Source organism: Gymnoscopelus microlampas (assembly GCF_963454915.1).
Source record: "Gymnoscopelus microlampas genome assembly, chromosome: 17".
NCBI classification, from domain to species: Eukaryota; Metazoa; Chordata; class Actinopteri; order Myctophiformes; family Myctophidae; genus Gymnoscopelus; species Gymnoscopelus microlampas.
In genome coordinates this window covers 17,213,481-17,241,159 of record NC_139954.1, presented here as the reverse complement: position 1 = coordinate 17,241,159, position 27,679 = coordinate 17,213,481, and the positions used below count along the sequence as shown (strand labels likewise).

At 38.0% G+C, this 27,679-nt stretch overlaps 4 protein-coding genes across 4 annotated transcripts; 2 read left to right on the top strand and 2 right to left on the bottom strand.

Annotated features, from left to right (window-relative positions):
• Positions 1–2,966: 2,966 nt before the first annotated feature.
• On the top strand, positions 2,967–5,391 carry LOC311064332 (uncharacterized protein; the record flags this gene model as incomplete). Its single annotated transcript, XM_084084164.1, has 8 exons — positions 2,967–3,009; positions 3,411–3,452; positions 3,602–3,649; positions 3,937–3,984; positions 4,086–4,266; positions 4,403–4,504; positions 4,588–4,665; positions 5,170–5,391. Exons 3-8 carry the CDS (start codon positions 3,603–3,605, stop codon positions 5,389–5,391), a joined length of 678 nt encoding a protein of 225 aa, XP_083940290.1. The 5' UTR covers positions 2,967–3,009; positions 3,411–3,452; position 3,602.
• A 2,757-nt stretch (positions 5,392–8,148) lies between these two features.
• Positions 8,149–9,851, bottom strand: LOC311064331 (heat shock 70 kDa protein 12A-like; the record flags this gene model as incomplete). The annotated part of the gene is made up of 3 exons (XM_084084163.1): positions 9,633–9,851; positions 9,339–9,510; positions 8,149–8,801 (listed from the first exon to the last, which is right to left on the bottom strand). The coding sequence occupies exons 1-3, from the start codon at positions 9,837–9,839 to the stop codon at positions 8,149–8,151; spliced, it is 1,032 nt and encodes a 343-aa protein (XP_083940289.1). The 5' UTR covers positions 9,840–9,851.
• Positions 9,852–18,068: 8,217 nt separating this feature from the next.
• On the top strand, positions 18,069–21,701 carry eef1akmt1 (EEF1A lysine methyltransferase 1). Its single transcript, XM_084083623.1, has 5 exons — positions 18,069–18,142; positions 19,482–19,640; positions 20,119–20,201; positions 20,449–20,738; positions 21,070–21,701. Exons 2-5 carry the CDS (start codon positions 19,497–19,499, stop codon positions 21,201–21,203), a joined length of 651 nt encoding a protein of 216 aa, XP_083939749.1. The 5' UTR covers positions 18,069–18,142; positions 19,482–19,496; the 3' UTR covers positions 21,204–21,701.
• A 1,310-nt stretch (positions 21,702–23,011) lies between these two features.
• On the bottom strand, positions 23,012–26,524 carry il17d (interleukin 17d). The gene is made up of 2 exons (XM_084083624.1): positions 25,583–26,524; positions 23,012–24,171 (listed from the first exon to the last, which is right to left on the bottom strand). Exons 1-2 carry the CDS (start codon positions 25,909–25,911, stop codon positions 23,850–23,852), a joined length of 651 nt encoding a protein of 216 aa, XP_083939750.1. The 5' UTR covers positions 25,912–26,524; the 3' UTR covers positions 23,012–23,849.
• Between the last annotated feature and the right edge of the window lie 1,155 nt (positions 26,525–27,679).

The window sequence follows — 27,679 nt, the reverse complement described above, 5'->3', positions numbered from 1 at the left end:
GCCAAATTTGACTTGAAACTGGATTTCCAGCCCACTTGTGGTATTTGGCATCTCAATGACAAATGAGCTAAGTTTTTCTATTCCCCATTCATCTACATATGGCAGATTTGTTTTCTTTCTGTGCGATAAAACTCAAAAAGTATGAAGGATCTGTTTCTATCTTCTGGTTTGAAGACGTGGTCTCTGGTTTCATCCCAACCCATATCTTCATCTATTGTCACCAGTGTTCTGAAAATACCACAACACCAGATGCCCTCTTTGTTGAAGTCCAACGTATCAACCTTATTCTACGACACATCAAACCTTTCAGTGACAGCAATCCCATAAGTAAAGTCACTGTTACGTGATAATACTATCTCTGGGGTTCTTCCAAACATGACCGCTCCCTTCAAAATTGCCTGCTTGGCCATCAAAGTGCAAAGTAATTTGCACACCAAACTGCCTGGTAATGTGTGCATACAGAATCTTAATTGAGGCATAACCCCCACTAACAAAAGGTACTCAATGCTGAAATCCTTTTTCAAGATTTCTTTGATACTTTTAGTGACTAGATTTTCAGCCGACCTTCAAATCCAGTCCTATATTACATTGATTAAAGCAATGGTCACCAAGTTAAGGCCATTTGAAATTAAACATTTAGAAGTTAGACACGTGTGTGCAATTTAGGTTTTTGGCCCCTCTCCAGGGGTCACCATTGTCCCCTACACTAGGGCAACGCCATTGAGTTTTTCTCTGTGTGCTGGTTCATTCAATATCTGTCCACTTCCTCCCTAGTAGTCTATGCAGGTGTAATGCAGGTAATCAGCAGTGTTGCCAGATTTTGCAAGAGAAACAAGCGACCTGGTCTACGAAAACAAACCCTAAAGAAGCGACTATAGCTAAGTTTTACCACTTTACATCAGCTATTTGAAAATAGCAGATCTACAAGCTCACAACACATCATGTAGATCTGCTACTACAAAAACAGTGAAATATTTAAAAATGTTCAATATATGAAATATTTTTAAGATGGGGGTCTGCAGACAGATGTTAATCTGGGGGTACTGGTAAAATGGGGGAACCAACTGTTTTCTAAAACATTAGGAAGCGAGTCCAAATAAGCAAAAACTTTAAAAACAAGCTCAAAATCGCTTATTATAAGCAGACATGACAATACTAGTAAACAGGAAACCCGTTGATATGTTTCCCATCCCCCCTACTCCCATAACTGGCCACGCCCACGGTGGGCGTGGTCAGGAATAAGGTGAATAGGGTAAGCCAGCGATACAGAGAGAGAGAGTTGCGTCATGCTTGCCCACCTGTCATGTCACTATTCTGCTCCACCCTTTGGTATTTCTTGGAACCTACATCAGCAAAGGTGACAGACCAGTTTTAAGGGTCGGCACAAATCAGATCCTGACAAACAACAGCAAACATGGAAAGGGAATCCACACAGGTAAGCTGAGAAAATAACAACATTTCATTAATATTTCTTTTGATGGATGAAGTGATGCCATGCAAAAAAAGAAAAGAAAAGTCAAGTCACCTTGAAGTTCAGGACTTTGAAGTTCAGGAAATGAATAATAATAGTAATAATCCAAACTAAAAAAGAAATTACAATTACAAAATGTATTTTTAGTTTATTAAGGAAGGAAGAAATACACCCACTTCCCTTAAAATATTGGTAAAGCAGTGGAGTGAAATACGGACATCAAATCATGTAACACTTTTTTTTTAAAATCCCCTTAGTATTTTGTTCTTTTATGTGATCAGACAGTATGAGGTTTGGTTAAAAACACTTCTAATCTTCAGGGACATCCCTCAAAACAGCATAAACGCTCCAGACAGGGAAAACAGTCCAACAAGAAGAGGTGGCCACAGACTCATCACATGACACTACAGCCAAAGGATGCGGTAGGCTAATCATCCTGTCCAAAAAACTATTGACTGATATAGTCCGCATTCCATTGCATAAAAAATCTTCTATGCCTTCCAGGTTGTGTCTGTTTCCTCCGATGGCACCTTGAGAGATGAAGATAACAATTTGCAGCAACTATGTGATCAAACATGTGAACAAAATACCTTGGACACAAACAGTACACCGTAAGTAGGCTACTTGGATTATCACTAATTATAAGAAATGTTAAGATGCAAATTTGTATTTTGTGTTCAGTATACTGCAAATATTTTAAAATAGATATTATCTTGCTTTCTCTGTTATATGCATTTACCACATCAAGACGTATCGAGTAGGAACAGAATTTACAAGAGCCAGAATTATTACGATCTATTTATTCTGTAGAATTTACAGAGACAAATACATAAACATATCCTATAATCCAACTGCTTGTCTTGTATGAATTAATATAATTACGCATGGGTCTGTTTCCTCTGATGGCACCTTCAGAGATGTAGGTGACAATTTGCAGCAACAAGGTGATCAATGTGAACAAAATGTCTTGGAAACACACAGTACACAGTAAGTTGGATATCGTCGCTGTCAGGCAGACAGTTATCTCTATTATGCACATGTTGTTTTTCACAAATTAAGGCCTTACGAGTGAAATTAGCTGATCTACAAGATCACAAGATGTGACACGTTGTGAACTTGTAGATCTGCTATTTTTACTATTTTAAGTGTTTTAAAAATAATTTGAAAAAGAAAGGTTTCCACCCGACACCTTAAAATGCACATTGTATTATGTTTACTGATGCCATACAGTAGGTAGTGGATAAATGGTCTGCAAACTCATAATAAAACAACGTATCTTTCTATTCCACAAGCATAATATTGTTGCATATACTGTAGCAACTTTAAGCAAGATTCAGACTCAAATTGAAAATGTATGACATGACGAAGCATGTGATTTTTGAAAGCAAGATTGTTTTCTTACTAGATGAAATGTTAGAATATGAGAATTGGAATTATCATAACGGGAGTGCCATTTTAAGCATGTTAACCAAATGATACTTTTAACACAGTTGCCATGAGGTGGAGCAACTGTACAAGGACAAACCTAAGGAAGAAAGGTGCGTTTTATTCTTTGTTTAGAGCCTGTGAAGTGTTTAGATGCTTGTAATACTGTTAGAATAAACTGGTGCAACATTATCATGTCAAACTGAAGGAGTCAAGTTCAATATTGCAAAATACTACATTTTACAATAAAGTAGACTATAAATTCAATATGTAAAATACTTATACAATTTTCTTCGATCAATGATGTAATGATATAAACTATAATTACACAAACTGAATTACATTTAGAATATCAGAAAGGCAACCAATGGGAAAACACTAAATTATGCTTTTAACACTTATGAGATGGAGCAATATTTCTATTGTTCAGAGACTCTAATCATACTTTTTGTTTTGTTGTTTTTACATATTAACTGAAGTCTTTATCTCTGTTATATGCATTTATCAAATCAAGCTGTATCAGGTGTGAAGAGAATGCGCGAGAACATAAACAAAGGTGAGCTCAAAATCTGTTTGAATAGTATAGTTTATATATATTTTTAATATATAAATATATATATATATATATATATATATATATATATCAACATGTATCCCATAACCCAAATATTTTCCTGGTATTATATAATAATGTTTATAATACAGCATGCATGAGATGGAGCAACATTACAAAGACCAGCTAAACAAGGCGAGGTAAATATTCTTCTAAATATGTTCTTATAAGCAACACTAATAAAGTACCCTGTGAATTAAAGTTGTGAAAATACATCCACACCCTTACAATTAAACAACCATTCAAAACATGTCTGTCTGTCTGTCTGTCTGTCTGTCTGTCTGTCTGTCTGTCTGTCTGTCTGTCTGTCTGTCTGTCTGTCTGTCTGTCTGTCTGTCTGTCTGTCTGTCCGTCCAACAGTTACACAATATATGTTTCCGTTGTTTTAGTTCATGAAATTGTTGATCAAGGACTTTTGCTCCCTCAGAACTGCATTGAAAGAACGTGAGAAAGAATTTGACTCATTCAAAAACAGGTATGTGAAAATATTCAGAAAGAAATAACTAAAAGCAAGTAAAATTTTAAAGGTTGTTATACAAAACGAAAATCTTATCATATCATTTTTACCCTGTGAAGAATGGCAGCCAATCTGAGCAATGAATTAAAGACAGGAGATTGCGAGAGCATGGATAGTCCTGTTAGCAAGACACGACTGACAGCCATGTATGAACAACTAAACTTCATCAAGTGGCCAAAAATCAAGGGTGATTTGAAAACAAAGAAGGAAAACAAAAAGCTGGCAGATGATTTGATTCGGGTATGTATACATGTGATGACTGAAAGTTGTGCTGTTACTGATACAGATTTACTCTGTTCTGCCGTTTCCTTATTCAATTATTAGCTTAATTTACTAAATCCATTCATCTTCTTACACCCAATGCTTTTATGATCAGGCAATGTTTGAGGCTTCAAGAAAGAAAATGGATGTGAAGAAGAAGAAAATAGAGAAAATGTTTGCATTCAACAAGCACAGCACATCGCCATCACCTAAGGATGTATGATGACATCTGATTACAGAAAATTACCACATTTAATCTTGTAATTGTGCTGTGATGTTAATATTCTACCTTTCTTACAGGTCACAGTGTACAAAAAAATTGCAGTCCAAAATCTTCAAATGGCTGTATACCACAGCAGAAAAGAAGATGTTGTTAAGGTAGGCTACTGTATGGTTGTTGTTTTGTTTTTGATTGATTGAATACTTGATTAATAGTTTGCGAAAAGTACAGTGGTACAATCATACAATTATGCTAAAAGGAACACAAAAAGGCCTGAGGGCTTGTTTGTATTATGGTCCTCACAAAAAGACCATCAAAGTTGTGTAAGCTTACAAAAGTATCATACTGTACATGAAGCTTAGGTTGGGACGATAACAGTAGTTAACATGACAGGTTAAGGGCCTTACACACTAAACAGACTATACAGACTGTAAGTCGAATGAAGTCGGGAGATCAGTCGGTTGAAAGGTGTGAAAATGTTGCTGCTGCAACTCTCTCCACACCGCACATTACACAGGCACAATACATTTATCTAGTGTTGGGTTAGTGTGTTGGGCCCCTTAGGATGGGTTGTTGTTTTAAGGATCACTGAATGAATGTATTAAATGATTTAATACAATGAATGATTGATTAGTTCCATTTGTCCATATTGTCTCATACAGGTTCCTTTCCTGAAATACCAAGAGAGGGTTCCTGCAGAGGTAGCAATGACATTCAGAGATCTGGCTGCTGAATGCTACTGGTTGGGTTGTTTGATGGCTTTAAACAGTCCTCCACTTCAGCCTGACTGGGAGAGTCTTATTCCTGGACCTGACGCTTGGAAAATCTTCCCATCTGCTATTAAGCTTACTTCCAGCATGGAGACTGAGCCAGTCAAGCTATGAATTAAAAATGTCTGGTTTCTAATGAGGGCTACTAAATAAATGGGATGAATTGATTACACAGGCCGTCACATGCATTATCAATTTAATGACTATGAAAACTCCATTACTGTTGCACTGCCAGCTAAGCGATGTTTCTTACTTGTATAAGAGACTAATAATCTGCCTTTTTATTTCTTTTTGAGCGGGTATGTGCATTTGATATTGTTATCCTGTTATCTAACTTTTCCTTTGTTACTTTCTCTATTCTTAAGATTATGTTCAGTTAGTCAGATACTTACTTATTTACTTATATTTTGTAATTGCAAATGTAATTGCAAATGTAATTGCAAATGTAACTGCATTCTTTTGGTGCTGGTATGGAAAATAATTCCACCCACTATTGTATACGTGTGATGAGAAAGTAAACTTAAATTTCAAGTTGAAGTTGTTTTGCTTTCATTCAGTAAGTGTCACATAGTATTGTGGTAACTGACTTTGGAACTGCTTATCTGCATTAGTGGTTCAAGGGCCATCTATTATCCATTAATAGCCACAAGGTGTCAGTGTTGCACAAGTGAGCAGGTTTCCCCAGGCAACTGAAGTAAAGAAAAGGGTAAAAGACAACTGTTTCATGCAGGTAGTTTGATTGATTGATTGAATACTTTATCAACGGAAAAAAGCACAGGAAAGTACAGTTCTATACAAGGTCTGCTAAGGATTTTAAACCCAAGAAAGCCTATGGCTCGTTTCCATTGGGGTTCTTTGTACTCAATTCATCGAAACATTAATGACAGACAAATATACACTACTATACAAAACATCATATAAACAGTTGGAAAACAAAAACAAAAATGTGTACAGTAAACAGTTCGGGGTGGGGGGGGGGGGTGGGGGAGGGGGCTAGGCTTTGACTTCTACAGGAGAATCATATTCACCACTTCCCAGTACTGTAGGTCTGCCTTTACCAGTTACTGGAGTGGAACCTGCCTGGAGGCCTCAAGGAAAGTGCTTGAGATTATAGTTGTTGTTTTTTTGTGTAGAAAATAAAAATGAGTTTAACCTACCATGAATAATGTGGTTTAGGTTGTTGCATTTTCTCATTCAAACTAATGATTTGATCATTCTGAATTGCTGTGATTGCTGCATAGCTGTTAATTCTCAATGTTTCTGTCTACAGTTCATGTCTATTGGTTGGGGGTGCGTGAAGCTCAGCCTCAGCCAGTTAATGCACAGACCAGGCTCAACGCGACAACGCCTGTCTTGCCTCACGTCTCTCCTTTCTTTCTGCCATTGGTTTCCTGTCTCTCAGTCTACACTGACCTAAATGAAATAAAGCATAAAATGCTTATGCCCCCCAACAATCTTAAACAAACAAAAAGGTTCTCTCTACTTGTAAAATTGTTTTGTAAAGTTTATAAAATGTCTGGTCAGTATGCTGAGTTTCCAGAGACTCCTGTGTTGGATTGTCAATTGTATTCTGTGTGAAACATTTGAGATACAACTGTTTGCAATATGATATTAAAGGTATAAGGAGGAATAGGTATGATTCCCCAGCAGGTTCCTTGAAAAATTGGCAATGATTCTTGAAACCTACTCTTTTATTCTTTATCACTTATTTAAAATAAGTAAAGTACGATATAATGTTCAACCTTTTGGGGGAACACAATGTATGTGTTGATATTGTGGTTAAAAAAAACGAACATAATCAGACTCAGCTGGTTCTCATTTCTAGATTATTATTATTATGGATTATCCCATTTGCTAGAGTTGTAAATTAACACTTGTGAGTGAAGTGCAAACACAAAGTTCCTATAACAAATACATATTAGCCCAAAATATTGTACTAATAATTCACATAAGACTGCGGTTATAATATTTGTCAGATGCTACATTACAGTTTAGTGTTACCTGAAGTTCACATAAACAGCGACTCATACTGTATGCAAAGACAATCACATTTATTTATGTGTCAGTTACAGCAGGCTACAAGTCAAATACAAAGAAGATTAAACAAATGTAATCCAAACCAAGAAACCAAATTCTGCATCATTTTTTGACATAATTGCACATCATTTGGTGATTAATAAATTGTAATAATAATGAATAATAATACAATTTTGCAATAGACCAACTTAATTTATCACATTGTCTACTAAATTAGTATGATTGCTCTTTAACATTAAATACAAAGTTACATCACAAGATGTAAGATTTATAGGTATTCCCAGTTTCACATTTAAAACTCAACCTAATAAACCAAATGCAACCTGTTACAGTATATTCATCTCTAAAATGATAATAAAGAAAGAATAAAGCTGGGACTTAATATTGTTTCTTTGCACTATAGATTTATCTTGTAATTATTTGAATAGGTTTCGTGCCAATTACATTGCAAGTCGCCCTGGTTAAGACTATGTGCAATAGTCTTACTCTAGTGTCTTATTTGCTCAAAAAGTACATTTTTAGTTAGTTAACTTGGAATACACATCAGTGGCTGTGGCTGTTATTTCTGTGAAGCCAAATTTGACTTGAAACTGGATTTTACGATCCAGCCCACATGTAGTATTTGGCATCTCAACGAGTTCAGTTTTTCTATTTCCCACTCATCTACATATTGAGGATTCTTCCTTTCTGTGCGATAAAACTTGAAACATACTCCTGTTGTGTCCCTATGCCTTGGTATTAAGATGTGGTCTCTGGTTCATCCCAACCTACACCTTCATCTATTGTCACCAGTGTTAAAATATCAACTTCTTAGCAGCCTTATGCTTCGACCCATCAAACTGACTCTCTTCTTCGTGATGCCACTACCTCAGGGGTTCTTCCAAACATGACAGCTCCCTTCAAAATTGCATGCGCAAACATGACCCCTCCCTTCAAAATCGCCTGCTGGGCCATCAAAGGGCACAGTACTTTGCACTGAGCACCAAACTGCTTGGTAATGTGTGTGCGCAGAATCTTACTTGAGGCATAACCCCCCACTAACACAAGGTACTCAATGCCGAATTCCTTTTTCAAGATTTCTTTGAGACTTTTAGTGATGCCGTTCAGACTTTCATCAAAGAAAGATCTCAGCCTCGCCCTTGAGATTTTGATCGACCCCTCGTCCCAGGTTACACCTTGCTCTGTCTTAAAGTAATTCTCCATTGGTTGCCTTTTCTGAGCTAATGCTGCTAAATTAAATGGGCAGGAGATGTCTACATCATCATCCACACATTTAAGAACAGAGAAGTTATACATCAGCTTTTGAAGCTCACTGGGATATGTTGTTTCATACTCATTCCAGAGATCATCAGGGAATATTTCCTTGAGGAAACATTTGAACTTCTTGTCAACATTCTCCCCTCCCAGACTGTTACCAGAGGCCTTATGCAGCTCTTTCAGGACTCCTCCATCCAATACTTCATGCACCGTGATGTCAATGGCACCACCTGTAAGACAACGGTGCTAGGCTTTAAAATATGAAAGCAAGAATGGACAACAGAGAAATAATATAGTTAAGTTGCACTCACTTAAAAGAATATTAAATTTGCAGTTTTTAATATGTTTGAAAAACAAATAATTTCTAAAGAGGTTTATGCATTGACTTACACTGTATGGCGAAACAGCTATCAAAGTCACTTTATTGCACATTAACAAATGAAAAAAGAAAAGGAAAAAAGGCTGATTCAGTCAATATAGCATGATTTATTTTATGTTAATGTTTATGTTCCTTTTTATGAAACTTTAAGCTATTTGTATTTTGGATTTCAAGAGTGTTTTTTTACCATAAGTGAATGAGGAGGCAATTTTTTGTGTTATCAATTGCAAATCAACAGCATCTACTGTAGTTACATCATGACGAGTAAGTACACAAATCAAACCTCTACTAATGTGTCATTGCGTGTTAATTATTAAATTGTGAAAAAAGGGGAATAAAAAAAAATGAAAAAAAACAGCAACAACATAAAAGTCACAGCACAACATACCTCCACAATCAGCGACAATGTATTGTGTTCCAGGATGTTGTTGTAGGGTACCATGTCCTGAGTTCTCATCAATAAAACCATCAGAGGGAAGCTGCTTACACCAGATTGAGGCTGCCTCTGGTTCCAATGCGATGACCAACTTGTCCGATTGACTTTCTGTCACAATACCAGCCTAAAAGAAAGAAAGAAAGAAAGAAAGAACATTATTTAATTTCACACATTTCCATGGGTAGAAAATATCCTGTGGATAATTTTGATAACGTCATCATGCATGTTATAACAACATGGAATTACCTCCGTTGCTGCTTTTCTCATGAACTGTTTTGCAGAAGCATCCCAAATTGCAGGAACAGTCAGAACCCAGGTGAAGTCAGACGCAGTGAAGGTTTGTCTTCTTGTGTTGTCAGCAATGGTAATCAGTGCATGGTCCTTCAGGTAGCGTAGACTTTCTGTGAAGACTTTCAGGGCTGTCATTTTTTTGCCATTTACGGCTGTAATCATTAGATCCTTATTGAGTTTCTGTTGAAAATGTTAAATGTATGATGTTAATAATTTTATAAAGATTTATAATATAATTTTTAGGGGGAAAAATCTATCCTAATAACAAATTAATATCATAGACTTACTCTTCCGCATAAAAGTTCCATCTTGAAGTTTTCAAAGAGAAGTGTTTTCTTGGCTTTTTCATTTCCCTTTTTGGTGTATTCCATTTCAGCATCATAACCAAATTTGAGGAATTCCTCATTTTCATCAAATAGAATGCATGTAGGTGTCTTTGGGGTGCTTATTCCATGTTCTATTCCCCATTGTGGAACAATGGGATCTATGTTAGCTTCTCTACCTTTGATACTAAAGGCGTATCCACTGTAAGCTGTGCCGAAGTCTATTGCTATTATAAACGTATCCCCCATATCGGAAACCAGAAGAAAGCTAGTCCAAGTCAACACTGAAATGAAAACAGGTGGCTTTTATAACATGAGCACGAATATGTGGTATGTCACTACTATTATCAATCAGTTAAGGGCTATGCAGAGAATTCCACCTAGTTTACAAGTCTGTTCACTAACATCTTGAGTGCCAAGAAAGCCAAGAAACATTTTTTAAATGATTTGACCAGAAATGGGAGGTTGAACCACTTCAACCCCTACATACTTGAAACAACCACTGTTTAGTACCAAATACAAACATATCATTTACATTATTGAGGTGTGTTGTGTTTTTGAGCAAGACACTTAACCCCCCTCCGCGCTCCTCTGTGGGCAGCACTCAACTGGGTGTAGCTGAAAACTTTAGTCAGTAGCTCCAAGACTCTGGTCTTGAGAGCTGCAGGGTCTTTGGACATTTTTAAGAAAACAAGCATTAGTGGAAAGTTCATAAGACTTGTTGAACATGTTTCACCAGGCAGGTCATGTAAAACTTGTTAAAAATGTCCATTTGTTAAAAATGCCAGGTTGAAAATACCTGTGGAATGTCTTAGATGTTTTTTTCCTATAGGTGTTTGCTGTTTTGCTTCCTGGACTTAATGAAATTCAGTTGTCCTTTCCGTCATTATATTGCATCCCTTAGGCTTACCCCTAGGGCTCTAGACAAAAAGGGACACAACAGATGTACTCTGAAAAAAAAAAATCAGGCTATTTCTTTTGCTTTTTTGCTGTTTTCTATGTTTTCCATTTTTGGGATTGGGTTCAGGGTTAAAAACAAATCCCAAGGGACATTAATTCAGTCTGGCATCTGGCAGAATTTTAAAATACCTGTACACATTTCAAGGATTAAGAAAAACGCTAGTGTCGTCACTCTCATAGTTATATCACGCTGGGATGAGCACCATGTAGTATGTCACTAAGCCCCACCCTTTGGTATTTCTTGGAACGTACATAAGCGCAGGTTAGACCAGACCAGTTAAGGGTCGGCACAAATCATATCCTGACAAACAACAGCAAACATGGAAACGGAATTCACACAGGTAAGCTGTGAAACTAACAACATTTTATTAATGTTTCTTTTGATGGATGAAGTGATGCCACGCAAAAAAAGAAGAAAAAATAATAACCCAATGTAAAAACAATTACCAAAAAATGTGTTAACAAGGAAGGAAGAGATTCACCCACTTCCCTTTGGAAAATATTGGTAAAGCAGTGGAGTGAAATACAGGCATCAACTGATCTAACGCATTTTATTTATTATCCCCTTAGCATTTTGTTCTTTTATGTGATCAGACAGTATGAGGTTTGGTAAAAAATAAACTTTAAAGAAATCTTCTATGCCTTTCAGGCTGTCTCTGTTTCCGCCAATGGCACCTTGAGAGATGAAGGTAACAATTTGCAGCAACAATGTGATCAAACATGTGAACAAAATGCCTTGGACATAAACAGTGCACCGTAAGTAGGCTACCCTGGATAATCACTAATTATAAGAAATGTTAAGATGCAAATGTGTATAAATGTGTTTTATGTTCAGTACAGTGTAAATATTTTAAAATAGATATTATCTTGCTTTCTCTGTTATATGCATTTGATGTGGTAAATGCATATAACAGAGAAAGCAAAATAATATCAATTTTACAATTTACAAGACCCAGAATTATAAAAAACTATTTATTCTGTAGAATTTACAGATCACATCTTGAGATTCCTGCCAAAACAACAGCAAACATGGAAACGGAATTCACACAGGTAAGCTGTGAAAATAACATTTTATTCATGTTTCTTTTGATGGATGAAGTGCTACCATGCAAAAAAGAAGAAAAAAGTCAAGTCACGGTGCCGTTCAGGACTTCTGTAAGAAATTAAGATAATAACCCAAAGCAAAAGAAATTACAAGAAAATGTGTTTAGGGCGCCCTCCCACCGCACTTTTATTTTACCTCTAGGGCGGAATCTGCCAATGCTTTGTCAATGCAAATGCGTGGATTCATGGAAAAAATCCTCAAGACCATGAATCCACGCATTTGCATTGACAAAGGATTGGCAGATTCCGCCCCGGAGGTAAAATAAAAGCGTGGTGGGAGCGCGCCCTTAACAAGGAAGGAAGATACAGTATCTACAAACATTAACTTCCCTTTGAAAAATATTGTTAAAGCAGTGGAGTGAATTACGGGCATCAACTGATCTAACGCATTTTTTTTTATCCCCTTACCATTTTGTTCTTTTATGTGATCAGACAATATGGTTTGATCACTTAACCCTCCAGGTTGTGTCTGTTTTCTCCGATGGCACCTGGAGAGATGAAGATAACAATTTGCAGCAACAATGTGATCAAACATGTGAACAAAATGCCTTGGACACAAACAGTACACCGTAAGTAGGCTACTTGGATTATCACTAATTATAAGAAATGTTAAGATGCAAACTTGTATTTTGTGTTCAGTACACTGCAAATATTTAAAAATAGATATTATTATGATTATATGCATTTACCACATCAAGACCTATCGAGTAGGAACAAAATGTACAAAACCCACAATTATTACAATCTATTTATTCTGTAGAATTTACATTAAATTTAAATACATAAACATATCCTATAATTCAACTGTTTGTCTTGTATGAATTAATATAATTACGCATGGGTCTGTTTCCTCCGATGGCACCTTCAGAGATGTAGGTGACAATTTGCAGCAACAAGGTGATCAAAATGTCTTGGAAACACACAGTACACAGTAAGTTGGATATCGTCGCTGTCGGACAGACAGTTATCTCCATAATTTACATGTTTTTTTTTGCAGATTAATGCCTTACTTCAGAGTGTGACACAAAAGGAGTGAAATTAGCTGATCTACAAGATCACAAGATGTGACACGGTGTGAACTTGTAGATCTGCTATTTTTACTATTTTAAGTGTTTTATAATTGGAAAAAGAAAGGCTTCCACCCGACATGTTAAAATGCAAATTGTATTATGTTTACTGATGCCATATGGTCTGCAAACTCATTATACAACAACTTATCTTTCTATTCCATAAGCATAACATTGTTGCATACTGTAGCAACTTTAAGCAGGATTCAAACTCAAATATATGAAAATGTATGACACGATCAAGCAAGTGATTTTTAAAAGCAAGATTGTTTGAACACTAGATGAAATGTTAGAATATGACAATGCAATTATTATAACTTATTATGGGAGTGCCATCTTAAGCATGTTAACCGCAAATGCTTTTAACACAGTTGCCATGAGGTGGAGCAACCGTACAAAGACAAACCTATGGAAGAAAGGTACGTTTTATTCTTTGTTTAGAGCCTCTGAAGTGTTTAGATGCTTGTAATACTGTTAGAATGAACTGGTGCAACATTATCATGTCAAACTGAAGGAGTCAAGTTCAATATTGCAAAATGCAACATTTTACAATAAAGTAGACAATAATTTGAAAAAGAAAGGCTTCCACCGAACATGTTAAAATGCACATTGTATTATGTTTACTGATGCCATAGGTAGTGGATAAAACCTGTCCAATGGTCTGCAAACATTTCTCATTATACAACAACTTCTCTTTCTATTCCATAAGCATAGCATTGTTGCATACTGTAGCTACTTTAAGCAAGACTCAGACTCAAATATGAAAATGTATGACATGAACAAGCATGTACTTTGTGTATTTTTTAAAGCAAGATTGTTTGCTTACTAAATTCTAACTTAAATGTTAGAATATGAGAATGCAATTATCATAATAATCATATATTTGGAGTGCCATTTTAGGCATGTTAACCAAATGATGCTTTTAACACAGTTACCATGAGGTGGAGCAACCGTACAAGGACAAACCTAAGGAAGAAAGGTACGTTGTTTAGAGCCTCTCCTAATGAAAGCAGCCCTGAAGTGTTTTAGATGCTTGTAATACAGTTAGAATGAACTGGTGCAACATCATCATGTCAAACTGAAGGAGTCAACTTCAATTTAGCAAAATGCAACATTTTACAATAAAGTATAAATTCAATATGTGAAAATACTTATACAATTTTCTACAATCAAAGATGTAATGATATAAATTATATTAAACAAACCGATTTTTTTCAATATGAGAACCTATGAGAGATAACTAAATTATGTTTTTAACACAGATGTTATGAGATGGAGCAAGATAACCAAGGGAGATGCAAGGAGGCAAGGTATATTTTCTTCTCAATTTGCTCTATGTTCAGAGACACTAATCATAATTTTTGTTCTTGTTGTTTTTACATATTAACTGAAGTTTTTATCTCTGTTATATGCATTTGCCAAATCAAGCTGTACCAGGTGTGAAGAGAATGCGCAAGAACATAAACAAACGTGAGCTCAAAATCTGTTAAAAACAGTTTACATATATTTTGTTTATATATTTTGTTAACGTTAATCTACAGAGAAAATGTATCAACATGTATCCATTCCCATAACCCAAATATTATCCTGGTATTATATAATAATATGTTTATAATACAGTATGCGTGAGATGGAGCAACATTACAAAGACCAGCTAAACAAGGCAAGGTAAATATTCTTCTAAATATGTTCTTATAAGCAACACTAATAAAGTACCCTGTGAATTCAAGATGTGAAAATACATCCACACCCTTACAATTAAACAACCATTCAAAACAATGTAGCCTATTGTCTCCACCAGGCGTAAAAGGCCAGGAGACTATGTTTTGTTTTCGCCTGTGTGTGTGTGTGTGTGTGTGTGTGTGTGTGTGTGTGTGTGTGTGTGTGTGTGTGTGTGTGTGTGTGTGCTTACGTGCGTGCTATGTTTCCGTTGTTTTAGTTCATGAAATTGTTGATCAAGGAATTAAGCATGTTCACGTAAAGACTTTTGCTCCTTCAGAACTGCATTGAAAGAACGTGAGAAAGAATTTGACTCATTCAAAAACAGGTATGTGAAAATATTCAGAAAAGTAAGTATAAATGAAAAGGTTGTTATACAAAATGAAAATCGGATTATTATGATACTATTATTTTTATCTTGTGAAGAATGGCAGCCAATCTGAGCAATGAATTAAAGACAGGAGATTGCGAGAGCATGGACAGTCCTGTTAGCAAGACACGATTGACAGCCATGTATGAACAACTGAACTTCATCAAGTGGCCAAAAATCAAGGGTGATTTGAAAACAAAGAAGGAAAACAGAAAGCTGGCAGATGATTTGATTCGGGTACGTATACAGTGATGACTGAAAGTGCCGTTACTGATACAGATTTACTATGTTCTGCAGTTTCCTTATTCAATTATTAGCTTAATTTACTAAATCCACGCATCTTCTTCTTACACCCAATGCTTTTATGATCAGGCAATGTTTGAGGCTTCAAGAAAGAAAATGGACGAGAAGAAGCAGCAAATAGAAAGAATGTTTGCATTCAACAAGCACAGCACATCACCATCACCTAAGGATGTATGATGACATCTCCTTACAGTTACAATTACAATTACCTCATTTAAACTTGTAATTGTATTGATAATATTTTACCTTTCTTACAGGTCACAGTGTACACAAAAATTGCAGTCCAAAATCTTCAAATGGCTGTATACCACAGCAGAAAAGAAGATGTTGTTATGGTACTGTATGGTTGTTGTTGTTTTTTTATTGATTGAATAGTTTATTAACAGTTTGCAAAAGGTAAAGTGGTACAAAGGATAACACAAAAAGGCCTGAGGTCTTTTTCCATTGTCGTCCTATAAAGCCCATCAAAGTTGTATAAGCTTACAAAAGTATCATACACAGTACATGAACCCTAGGTAGGGGATAATTGGGACGAGAGAGGTAACAGTACTGGAACATGCTTAGGTTAAGGGCCTTACAGTCTAAACGTTGTTGTGCAGACTACTACAGACTGTAAGTCAAATGAAGTCGGAGATCAGTCCGTTGAAAGGTGCACTTTACACAGGCACCATATTTATCTGGTGTCGGATTAGTGTGTTGGGCCCCTTAGGATGGGTTGTTGTTTTAAGGATCACTTAATGAATGCATTGAATGTTTTAATACATTGAATGATTAGTTCCATCTGTCCTTACTGTCTCATACAGGTTCCTTTCCTGAAATACCAAGACGGGGTCCCTACAGAGGTAGCAATGACATTCAGAGATCTGGCTGCTGAATGCTACTGGTTGGGGTGTTTGATGGCTTTAAACAGTCCTCCACTTCAGCCGGACTGGGAGAGTCTTATTCCTGGACCTGACGCTTGGAATATCTTCCCACCTGCTATTAAGCTTTCTTCCAGCATGGAGACTGAGCCAGTCAAGCTATGAATTAAAACATGTCTGGTTTTAAATTAGGGTTACTAAATGAATGGGATGAATTGATTAATAGTAGTGATACATATTGATGGTGTCTCTAAAACATACATGTTGTATTACATGTGTTTACTATGTTATAGGTGCTGCTGAATAAGTGCTGAGAGCCCTGTTACCCTGTCAGTCTTATCGAAACAGTCCGTCACATGCATTATCAATTTAATGACTATGAAAACTCCATTACTGTTGCACTGCCACTATCACATGTTTTATATCTACTGTTAAGCGATATTTCTTACTTGTATAAGAGACTGATAATCTGTCTTTTTATTACTTTTTGAGCGGGTACCTTATGTGCATTTGATATTGTTATCCTGTTATCTAACTTTGTTTCCTTTGTTACTTTCTCTATTCTTATGATTATATTTAGTTAGTTAGTTAGTTAGTTAGATACGTACTTATTTACTTATATTTTGTAACTGCATTCTTTTGGTGCTGGTATGGAAAATAATTTCACCCACTATTGTATACACGTGATGAGAAAGTAAACTTAAATTTCAAGTGGAAGTTGAAGTTGTTTTGCTTTCATTCAGTTAAGTGTCACATATGGTATTGTGGTAACTGACTTACTGCTTACTGCTTATCTGCACTCAACTCAATTAGTAAAAATGAAGCATATTGTAAGTCTACTTTCTCTCTTTCTCTATATCTTTCTCTTGAAAATGGTTTGATTAAACGTTTACGTGAATATTAAACACATTTTCCATACAATTTGGATACAAGGAATTCATAAAAATGACAATTACTTACTTTTTACTATGATGTCATTAGTGGTTCAAGGGCCATCTATTATCCAATAATGGCCACAAGGTGTCAGTGTTTCAAGTGAGCATGTTTCCCCAGGCGACTGAAGTAAAGAAAAGGGTAAAAGACAACATCCAATCAGGAAAGAGAAACACATTTATCTGCTCGTTTTTCTCTCTCTAGCTCATTACCAGCTCACAAAGCGTCGCAAATGCGACGCGTTGTGAGCTTGTAGATCGGCTATTTTCAAATAGCCAATAAAGTGCTCATGTGGATAAGTTTGGGCTTGTTTTCATAAACCTGGCAGCTTATTTCTCTCACAAAACCTGGCAACGCTGTTATGGTGTGGTCAGAGCCGAGATTAGCATCGACTCCCATTGTAAGAATGGAATGCGAAAGTGCTCTATCTATCTATCTCAATGAGATTGTTCCAATGTTTGGAACTATAGCCCATAGCAGCCCGCTTTGCGGCGAGATCAAATCGTGACGTTATTCTCTCTTCTACACTCTGGGTGTGGTCCGAGTTCCAAACTATGTGGGATATAGTTTCAAACATTGGAACTATCTCATTGAGATAGACAGCGCACTTCCGCATTCCATTGATTCCATTCTAACGATGTGAGTCAACGCTAGTGTCGTCACTCTCATAGTTATACCACGCTGGATTGGACCATTTGGCTTTCCGTAGGCGCGCAAGCAAGCGTCGTGACGTTGTTTTAATATCACGTCGGTAGCGGAACTGCTAAACACAACACAAATATACACACGTGTGTTAGTCGAGTACATCTCTGTGTATACAGCACAGGTAGGTTCAACGAAACCAGTGTTTTTCAGACATTTTCATTTGAAGGACCTAGATTTGGATCAAGACTATCATAGATGTATTTTTTATCGAGTCTGACTTTTACTCTCGTATCTACGATAGTCTTGGCTAGCACCCCCCAGTGCGCCCTGCTCATTCACCAGTAAAGCTCGTACTTCACCAAACATGTACAAAACATGCTTACCCGGTTGCCGCAATTGTTAACTCGCCCTTCGGAGTCTTTGTGCAATGTATTAGTCCGTATTTTTCAATAAAGAAATGTTTTAATCCCGTCTGTGTCGGATTCTGTCGGAATAAATTCCGTGGCCCTCAATGGGCGGTAATGACGGTGCGCATCCGGTGAAAGCCGGAATTACACTCAATGTAAACAGGAAGTAAACGAGGGGGGAATGGCGTTCGGCCACAGACGGGATTAAAACATTTATTTATTGAACAATACAGACTAATTCATTGCACAAAGACTCCGAAGCGTTAGTTGACATTTGGGGCAACCGGGTAAGCACCTAAAACATTTTCTTTGTACATGCACGGAGAAGTACGGGCTTTACTGGTGAAAGTGCAAGACGCACTAGGGGGTGCTAGCCAAGACTAGTAAAAGTCAAACTCGATCAAATACATATATGATAGTCTTGATCCAAGGCTATCAAGGACCCCCAGTTTGATACATTTACCTTTACTAAATGGGGCTATTTGGTTCCCAACTATCAATGATTATTATAGCTAAAGGAGGGGACACCGTGGAACCCCCAAAGCTTTAACCCCCTTACGGGTCCCGGGACCCCACATCGGAACAACACTCTAAAAGCGGGGTTTAGGGTGTCTCTCAAATTCAATGTAAATATGATGTGTAAGTTGTGATATGATATCAGTGTCAGTGTTGTGTATTTATTAGCTCCTTAAAGAACCTCTCACTCCGCTATACTTTAGCGGAGTGAGAGGTTCTTTATGGAGCTATGTATTCGTGTGTTTGTTTACATATTATCTTTGCTAATATATAATATGTAGGATATGATATCTATTCATGTTAATGCATATATTCAGACATTTACATGTTTCATGACATGATGGCACTCGATGTAGATTGTGGATCTGCCATTTTCACAATATCTATGGAACCCAGTCAAACTTAATGTAAGTGCCACAACTCCTAAAATTCCAAGTGCTTATCAGGATGGGGGGGGGGCGGTCCCCAGTTCAAATATGATTATTTTGGGGGGTCGCGGCCTGAAAACGTTGAGAACCACTGTGCTAGAGCATCAGTCTGCAACAATAATAACAACACCACCACTAATATGCCTCATCATGTATTACTCTGTGGTAGGACGGTGTGGCAGTTATGAGTGACAGCGATGATGACATCCCTACGTTGTCTGCCGACACCATGGCTGCCCTGCAGGAGTTTTATAACGACACCATCAGTAAAAACACTCCATCCTCCTCCTCAGCCATGTTCGCTGTCGGAGCTGTGGAAGAGGACTGGGTGAGTCGAGGGAAAACAAAAGGAGGATTACTATATCATAAAGATATATCATAAATGCATTATATCAATCATATATCTATAGATTAACGTATATCATATCAATATACAGTATATCAATATCATATATTCTGAATATATATATATATTGCATATATCTATTATAGTAGATACTATATCATAACACTATGTCATATTATATATATTTTATATCATCAACATACCTGTATATTAGAGGTATATCAATATAATATATCAAAATATATATACAATATAAATATTATTATATAATATATTGCATATCATATATGCGTGCATGCGTGCGTGCATGTCCAACAGTTAAACAACTATGTTTCCATTGAATGAAATTGTTGATCAAGGAATTAAGCATGTTCACTTTTGCTCCCTCAGAACTGCATTGAAAGAACGTGAGAAAGAATTTGACTCATTCAAAAACAAAATCACTGTGTGTGTCCACCAGGGGATGAGCCAGTTCTGGTACAGTGACGACACGGCCACAAGGTTAGCAGAGGAGCTCATACGTGAAGCTGGCGAGGGCGGCAGGTAAGCAGCAGGGTTAACTCTTGAGAGTGTACACTACACATGAAACCAATCCATTTGTACACTGAGTTAAATTAACTTGTGCGTAGCTTGTGAAAGTGGTAACCGTTAAACATCGGGACACATCGGCTGCATAATTGCAGATACCAATGAGGTCCTAAAAGTCAAATAATTACCCTAATAATTGTTCATTTAAAACCACCCAATGAGGTTTAGTGTTCTCTCCTGTGGACTGCTGGTCTGTTCCCAGGATAGCTTGTGTGAGTGCGCCCAGTGTTTACCAGAAGCTGAAGCAGGGGGTGGTTGAGGGCTCCGATAGGGTCTCTGCTGTGGTGTTGGAGTACGACCGGCGCTTCGCTGTCTACGACCAGGAGTTCATCTACTACGACTACAAGGAACCTTTGGCCCTGCCGGAGGAGCTGCCGCCTCAGAGCTTTGACATTGTCCTGGCCGACCCCCCGTACCTGTCTGAAGAGTGTCTGAGCAAGGTGGCCCAAACCGCCAAGTACCTGACCAAGGGCAAGGTGCTGCTCTGCACAGGTGAGAGGCTCTGATGGTGCCAGCGATGGCAGTAGCTCGCACTAAAAACACTGCTTTGTCATGGACCTCTGTGTTTATATGCTATGCATAAGAATATGAGGATATGATATAAAAATAAAAAAATATATAATGATTAAGATATAAAGATACTAAAACCTGCCCAAAACATCTCTTCTGTTGGACAGTTATGTAATTATGTAATTATCCTTAGAGACCAATGAAGGCAGAGTTACACTTAGTTACGTGCGATTGTCGTGCACCAAGAATGGCAGATCTAGAAGCTCACAACGCCGCCTTCTAAACATTTTTATTTTTTTTATTTTTTTTGCAGGAGCCATCATGGAGGAATGCGCCAAGCGACTCCTGGATCTGAAGCTCTGCAGCTTCCTGCCCAAACACAACAAGTGCCTGTCGAACGAGTTCCGATGTTTCGTTAACTATCCCTCCCAACTCCTGTCCTCCTGAGGAGTTGAATCAGACTGTCCACATGGTGTGGTTATCTTTTTAAAGTATTTAATAATCCAGGCAAGTTCAACAAGAACATCACAAGGACCTGATGGAGGGAGGGGACTACTGTATATAGGCTACATAAACATTTTGTCGCTCTCAGGCTAAAACCCTTGTATATCCAAAACCGTTACTTTTCAGGAAATGGACAAAGGAACCTGTGCTCCAATGCATCCGTGCAGTTATTTAGTCAGAAGATCTTAACACTTTTCATTGGTTAAATAATTTATAAAAAAACAGACGGATTAAACCACTTTAACCTGATGTCTCTAGTTTGGGCATCTCATTGTGATGCATTCATTGCATTGTGAACTTATTTTCGCTACTTTTGCATGTCAAACGTAAGTATAAAATATTGTATACATATTATACGACAGCAGGTTTTTTAAGCACCAATGTAGGTCAAAAATGGAGACAATGAATAAGGTATATGATGATAATACATCACCTGAACATTTGTGGTGGAGATGACCACCTTTTTTGCAGTGTAAGCATGGCCCACCAACATGTCCACCCTGTTGTCTGGACTCCATCAAGGAGGTTGGCTTTGAGTGTTCATGTGTAGGCCTTTATTGTCTCCGCCAGGAGACTATGTTTTCACTTTCCGTCCCCCCCCCCCTCGGCCAAGCTAACATTGGTCAAGCCTCACGTGACAATACGTTGAAAGAGTGTTCTCTGATTGGCTAGTGAGACGCATGACGTATAGCGGCCTATAAATAGATGTCACTTTGAAAGAGTCTTGGTCTCTTTCAAAGTGAGGTAAGACAGGAATAATCACGAAATGGCTGAGAAATGGCGGAGCGATACATTATGTAGACACACTGGTGTCATCACAATACGTAATATAAATAGCTTAGACAGGATTAATCAAGAACAGTACTTTCCAGTCACAGTTTAGACACAGTGCAACTAACTCTTATTATGCAAACTGAAGAAGAAGCAAAGGCGCAACGCCTATCATCAAAGTTCCAATCTTCGAATAAATTCCAATATTTGCTGGCGGAGACTTGTGCTCCGAGGAGCACATTTTCTAGTTTACATTGTGTCAACAGTTAATTCACTGATACACTGTAGCATGTTATTCCATCAAAGTGAAAGTCAAGGCAGAATTTAATGCCATTCACCAGGTCAAATGTTAACCTGGAAAGTTGTTTATATATCTAAAATTTAGGCCCTCTAAGATCTTGTTGGGATGCCTGTTTTCCACAAACACAAAGTTGTCACTCCAGTGAGGATAACGGTTTACTTGTACCGTCCTCCTGAAGTGCAACAGTGACATCCATAGGGCAGGGCGGTAAATTGGCATCGACTGGAGTAATTTCAACCATGTTTGATGTCACCCATTGCTAGTCCAGCCTATGACTATTGAGGATAGAATATTGTCAGAGATTGTTTGCACTTTACCTGTAGTGAACAGAATCTGGAGAATGTACAGAATGATTGGGGGCATCCTCATGTGAATAGATTCACATGATATTACTTTGGCTGTCACTAGTTTTTCTATTTTAAAGCTATCACTGCTGCCCTCTTCTCATTTAGTGTCTGTTTCAGACCTAATGTGATACATCCACCTCTTTAGTTTGATGTCTCGATAAGTGATTTTCAAATGTATTGTGCCCTAGGCATGCCAATGGGCAAGTCAAAATCTCAAGGCACACCTGTATTCATAGCAAAAATAGTTGATCTTTAAGCTCACAACGCAGCAGTTTTTCAGATTTGCTGGAGGAATGTGAATAAAATCCATAAAAAAGCACCCAACTATTCAAGTTACCTTCCATTGTTTTCAGCTTTATTGGACATAACACTGAAAAGGTGTAGATTACCTGAAAGTTTAAAGTGTTACGCTGGTGTATAAATATTAAGAAATAATCCTCATAAAGTTGCTTTAGGCTAGAATAGTACTTGAGAGGTGCATAAATGTGTCTGTTCTGTGCAGTCAGTAGGTGGCAGTGTTGATCAGGTTATTGCCACTGGTGTGAATCTCCATGTTCTTCACCCATTGCAACCCAACACATGATCATGTTGTATTATTTGTGGGACAGCTAATTACAATTAATGCCACCTTTAGTCCTTACTGGTGTGGACTTCAGTCTGTCAAGTGTCTCATCCTCTTCCTTGTGTTCATGTTTTCATAGGTGTTCAACAATGCTGCTTCTGGTGTGGGTCCATTGTTTAACCACATTAACCCTGCATGGCATCCCTATTTTAGCCATGTCAATATAGGCAAACATTTTCAAAAATGTTTTTTTTTTTAAATAATTTAAAAAATGTTCAAAATGTAAATAATAGGGAAAATATTGCATTGCGTGTGTTTCAATTGATAGAAAATATGGACAATATGATGATTGCGAAGCGTAGGTCTATGTAGTGTTTTCGCTGTTCGAACGAATGATATATGGCTGAGGGATAACTGAAAGTGGTTAAAAGTACCATTATACCAGGGCAAGACAACACCTTTCACTCAAGTCCCGAGCACATCAAGGCCAAGTAGCATATCCTATACCTGGCATACGACGACCCCATACCCTTCGCAGTAAAATCCTCAGCATAAATTGAACTCTTGAGTGTACAAATGGAACCAAATGGGTTCCATTTTACAGTGTTTTATACATTTTTGTCGGTGGGGCTTTGGAGCCCAGCTTTGGGCCGTGTTCGGTCCACACTCTGATTGCTGCTTTGTGCGTCCCTGTCTTTCTCCAACAAGGGCACACAGGTGCATCCAACTGCAACGGACACGTAGCTCTCCACGTACGAGTGGCGGCCGCCCACACACGAGCCTGTGCGCTTTAGGATGACAGAGGGCGTGTAGACCGGGGTGCTGCGGTAATGGTCACTCTCCTCTCCATCAGGGCCGGTCAGACAGCCCTTACACAAACAGTAGGCTTCTGGGATGTATCGCGGATACCTGGCTGGGTCATGGGAAATCCTGGTACAAAAAAAAGAAAAAAAGAAAGATGGAGGTCATGGTCCATTTGTACGTACTACACTCGGACTTAAATTAAAGCTGCATAATAAAACGTTAAGGTGCAGTAAGTGATATATTTTTGCTAAACTAATAAATAACAAGGTTCTCTGGGGTCTCTCCAGCTCTTTTTTAAGGATACACATTTTTTTCCAATCAGGAGAGAACGCACACAAACAAGTAAACAAGTGAAATTGGAAGTGATGACAAAGAAATGAGAAGACAAAATTGGAACTGGAACACTATCAAATTGAAGCTGATAAATGAATACTCTCTCCTGATTGGATGAGGCTTGTAACCCACCATAAAATGTATTTTCTGTTTATTGGAGAGATGGGGAGACCCCTGTTACTGAACAAACACTATAATGATAAAATAACTTGGAATATCTTTAATTTAACCAAGTTAAAGTATGTGAATGCAACATAACTACATAACCTGACCACTCCCTACACTTCCATTGAGAAATGTAAGCTACACCATGTGTCTACATGGCTGTTGACAAACAGTACTGCCTGAAAGCTCATAAGTGTAATATCTCATCTGGGAAAGCGGGGACTCCCTCTTGAGCAGTGACCAGCGCTCAAAGGACCTGGATTGCAGCAGTCATGATTTTACAGTGTGTAGCTGTAGGCACTACATGTGTCACACGGTCCAGGCCAAGGTTTTGAAACATTTTGAATAAAAGTGAAAAATGTTTAATGAAACTAATCTTATCTTATGGAGGTGGTCCCTGAGTCTGACAACATAATCAGTTGGGGTCACGACCAAATATATTTGGGGGTCCATGACATGAAAATGTGAGAAGAACCACGTGCTTACCTGCAGTGGTGTAAAGTAACTAAGTAAATTTACTTAGGTATTTTTACTTTACTGGAGTATTTAAAATGTTCAGTACATTTACTTAGTTCTACTCCACTACACCTCAGAGGCAAATGTTATACTTTTACTCCACTACATTTATTTGGAAAACTTTAGTTACGAGTTACTTTGTAGATTTTGATTATTACAAAACATACATTACCCACTTCAGCCCTGGATATACATTTCGGCCATTTAAAAATAGCCGATGTACAAGCTCACAATGCATAGTGATGTGAGACATTGTGAGCTTGTAGATCGGCTATTTTCAAAATATTTTATACATCTTATACATTTGAAAACTTGTGAAATGTGACATTCTGCAAAATGAGTACTTTCTACTTTAGGTAGCCTACTTTAAGTACATTTTGATACCAATATTTTGTACTACTCAAGTAAATTTTGAATTCCGGACTTTCACTTATTAGCAGAGTATTTCTACATTGCAGTATTGATACTTTTAAAGTAAAATATTTGAATACTTTTTCCACCACTGGTTCTTATTATTTTTTACCTGTATGCCCACGGAGAGAGGCTGAGGAAATTCACAGGGACGCGAGAAGTTCTGTCCGGACGGAGGCGACGACCACCGGCGGCCGACGGACACGTCAGGTTGTGCCGCTCGTGGGGCGCCAGCTGCAGCGTGTGGTGGAAGGCGCTCATGACGCCCACCGACAGACGGCCGAACATCTGCTCCAGGATCTCCTCCGGTAGATCCAGACACGGCCGGCCCCGGACAGGGGCAGCCCGCGACGCTTTCTTCTTGACTCTCACCGCGGCGTGCGACGAATCGATCAGGATCAAGTACGCAAGCAGTGCGCAAATTCTACCCGGTGCCATCATTGCGCGCGGTCTGGTGCCTAAACCAAGTTAACCAACGTGCGCAAAGAATGAACGAATACCAAAACGCTCGCCCCAAAACACAGTCGCCCCGGGGCAAATCCGGTGACCTCGGAACGGTCGCCACCTGGTATTCCTAAACGTTACCTCAGTAAACCATGCCTAAACCTAACCTTATTATTCCTAAACGTAACCTCAGTAAAACGGTGCCAAAACCTAACCTTATTCCTAAACTTAACCTCAGTAAAACTATGCCTAACCCTACCTAGACTTCTTTCCAACCTTATCCTCGGCAAAAAACAAAAAAAATACAAGAATCTAAGAACAACGGTGGGCGAGCGGTCCGCGGAAAAAAATGGGGGCGAGCGTGTTTTGGGGCGAGTCTTCCGGTTACCAAAATGAACACACGCTCGGTTTTCCCCCCGTTCTAATAGAACAAGGTGTTATTGCCGAGATGGAATGCTCACATTGGTTGCATCTTGGTGAAGTTGAAGAAAAAAGGAAAGAAAAAAAAATCTTGCAGTTTCTGTTTCTCTCCTCACGACGTCTCGTGGAAACTTTGCGTTTGTTTGGCAAACGTCCGGTCAGTGCTGGGAATCATTTCTTTCAGCTCCAGACAGTAGAAAACCAATCTAAAATGGAGCTGAAAATGTGATTGACATGATGACCCTCTCTTCAACTTCTCGGCCCTCGCGTAAATAGCAGCCTCCTCTCCACCTCTGTAATGTGTCCCCCATGCAGTGGTGTAAAGTAACTACGTACATATACTCAAGGACAAAATGCAGTTACAATACTGGAAAAATAAAAACAAATAAGCTCGAGGTTATAGACTTTAGGCAATAAATGCATCACGGATTATTCTGTTTTTCATAACTTGTTAGTGTTTGTACAATGTTTTTTTAAGGTGTCTTAAGTATGACAATAATAAGGCTTTAATGGGCAAATAATATGTTGGTGAGGGGAGGGGGGGGGGGGGGGGGGTCAGCAACACCTGTCATTGTGAGCACTCCTCCTGTTTCCCAAAATGGGAAACAAGAACGTGCTGATTAGTTTTATTAACATGCTGAAAAAGAACAAATAAACAGAATACGTTTTCATTTTGGCAAAATGAAAACATTCTGTTTGTCTGTTTTTTTCTTTATAAGCACTTAATAGACTACAATCTTTCATTCAGTTCAGTGGTGTAAAGTAACTAAGTACATTCACTCAAGTACTGTACTTGAGTACAATTTGGAGGAATGTTTACTTTACTGGAGTACTTCCAATTTTCAATATTTTACTTCTACTCCACTACATCTTAGAGGCAAATATTGTACATTTACTCCACTACAATTATTTGGAAACTTTAGTTAACTTAGTAGATTTCAGATTTCAGTAGCTTGTAGAATTGCTATTTTCAAAATATTTCTACACATATTTTAGATTTGAAAACTTGTGAAATAGCCTACATATTGAATTCTGAACTTTTACTACTAAGTATTTCTATAGTGCGGTATTGATACTTTCACTTAAGTAACAAATGTGAGCACTTTTACCACCACTGCCCTTTCTTCAACTTCTCGCCCCTCGCATAAAAAATCAGCCTCCTCTCCATCTCTGTAATGTAATGTGTCCCCTATGAGCGCAGCGGAACGGAGGCTCACTGGAAAAGAGCGAAGCTCTTGGCCTCATCAGTGGTGGAAAAAGTACTCACATGTCTTACTTAAGTAAAAGTATCAATACTGCAATGTAGAAATACTCTGTTACAAGTAAAAGTATATAGGGCCGAAGT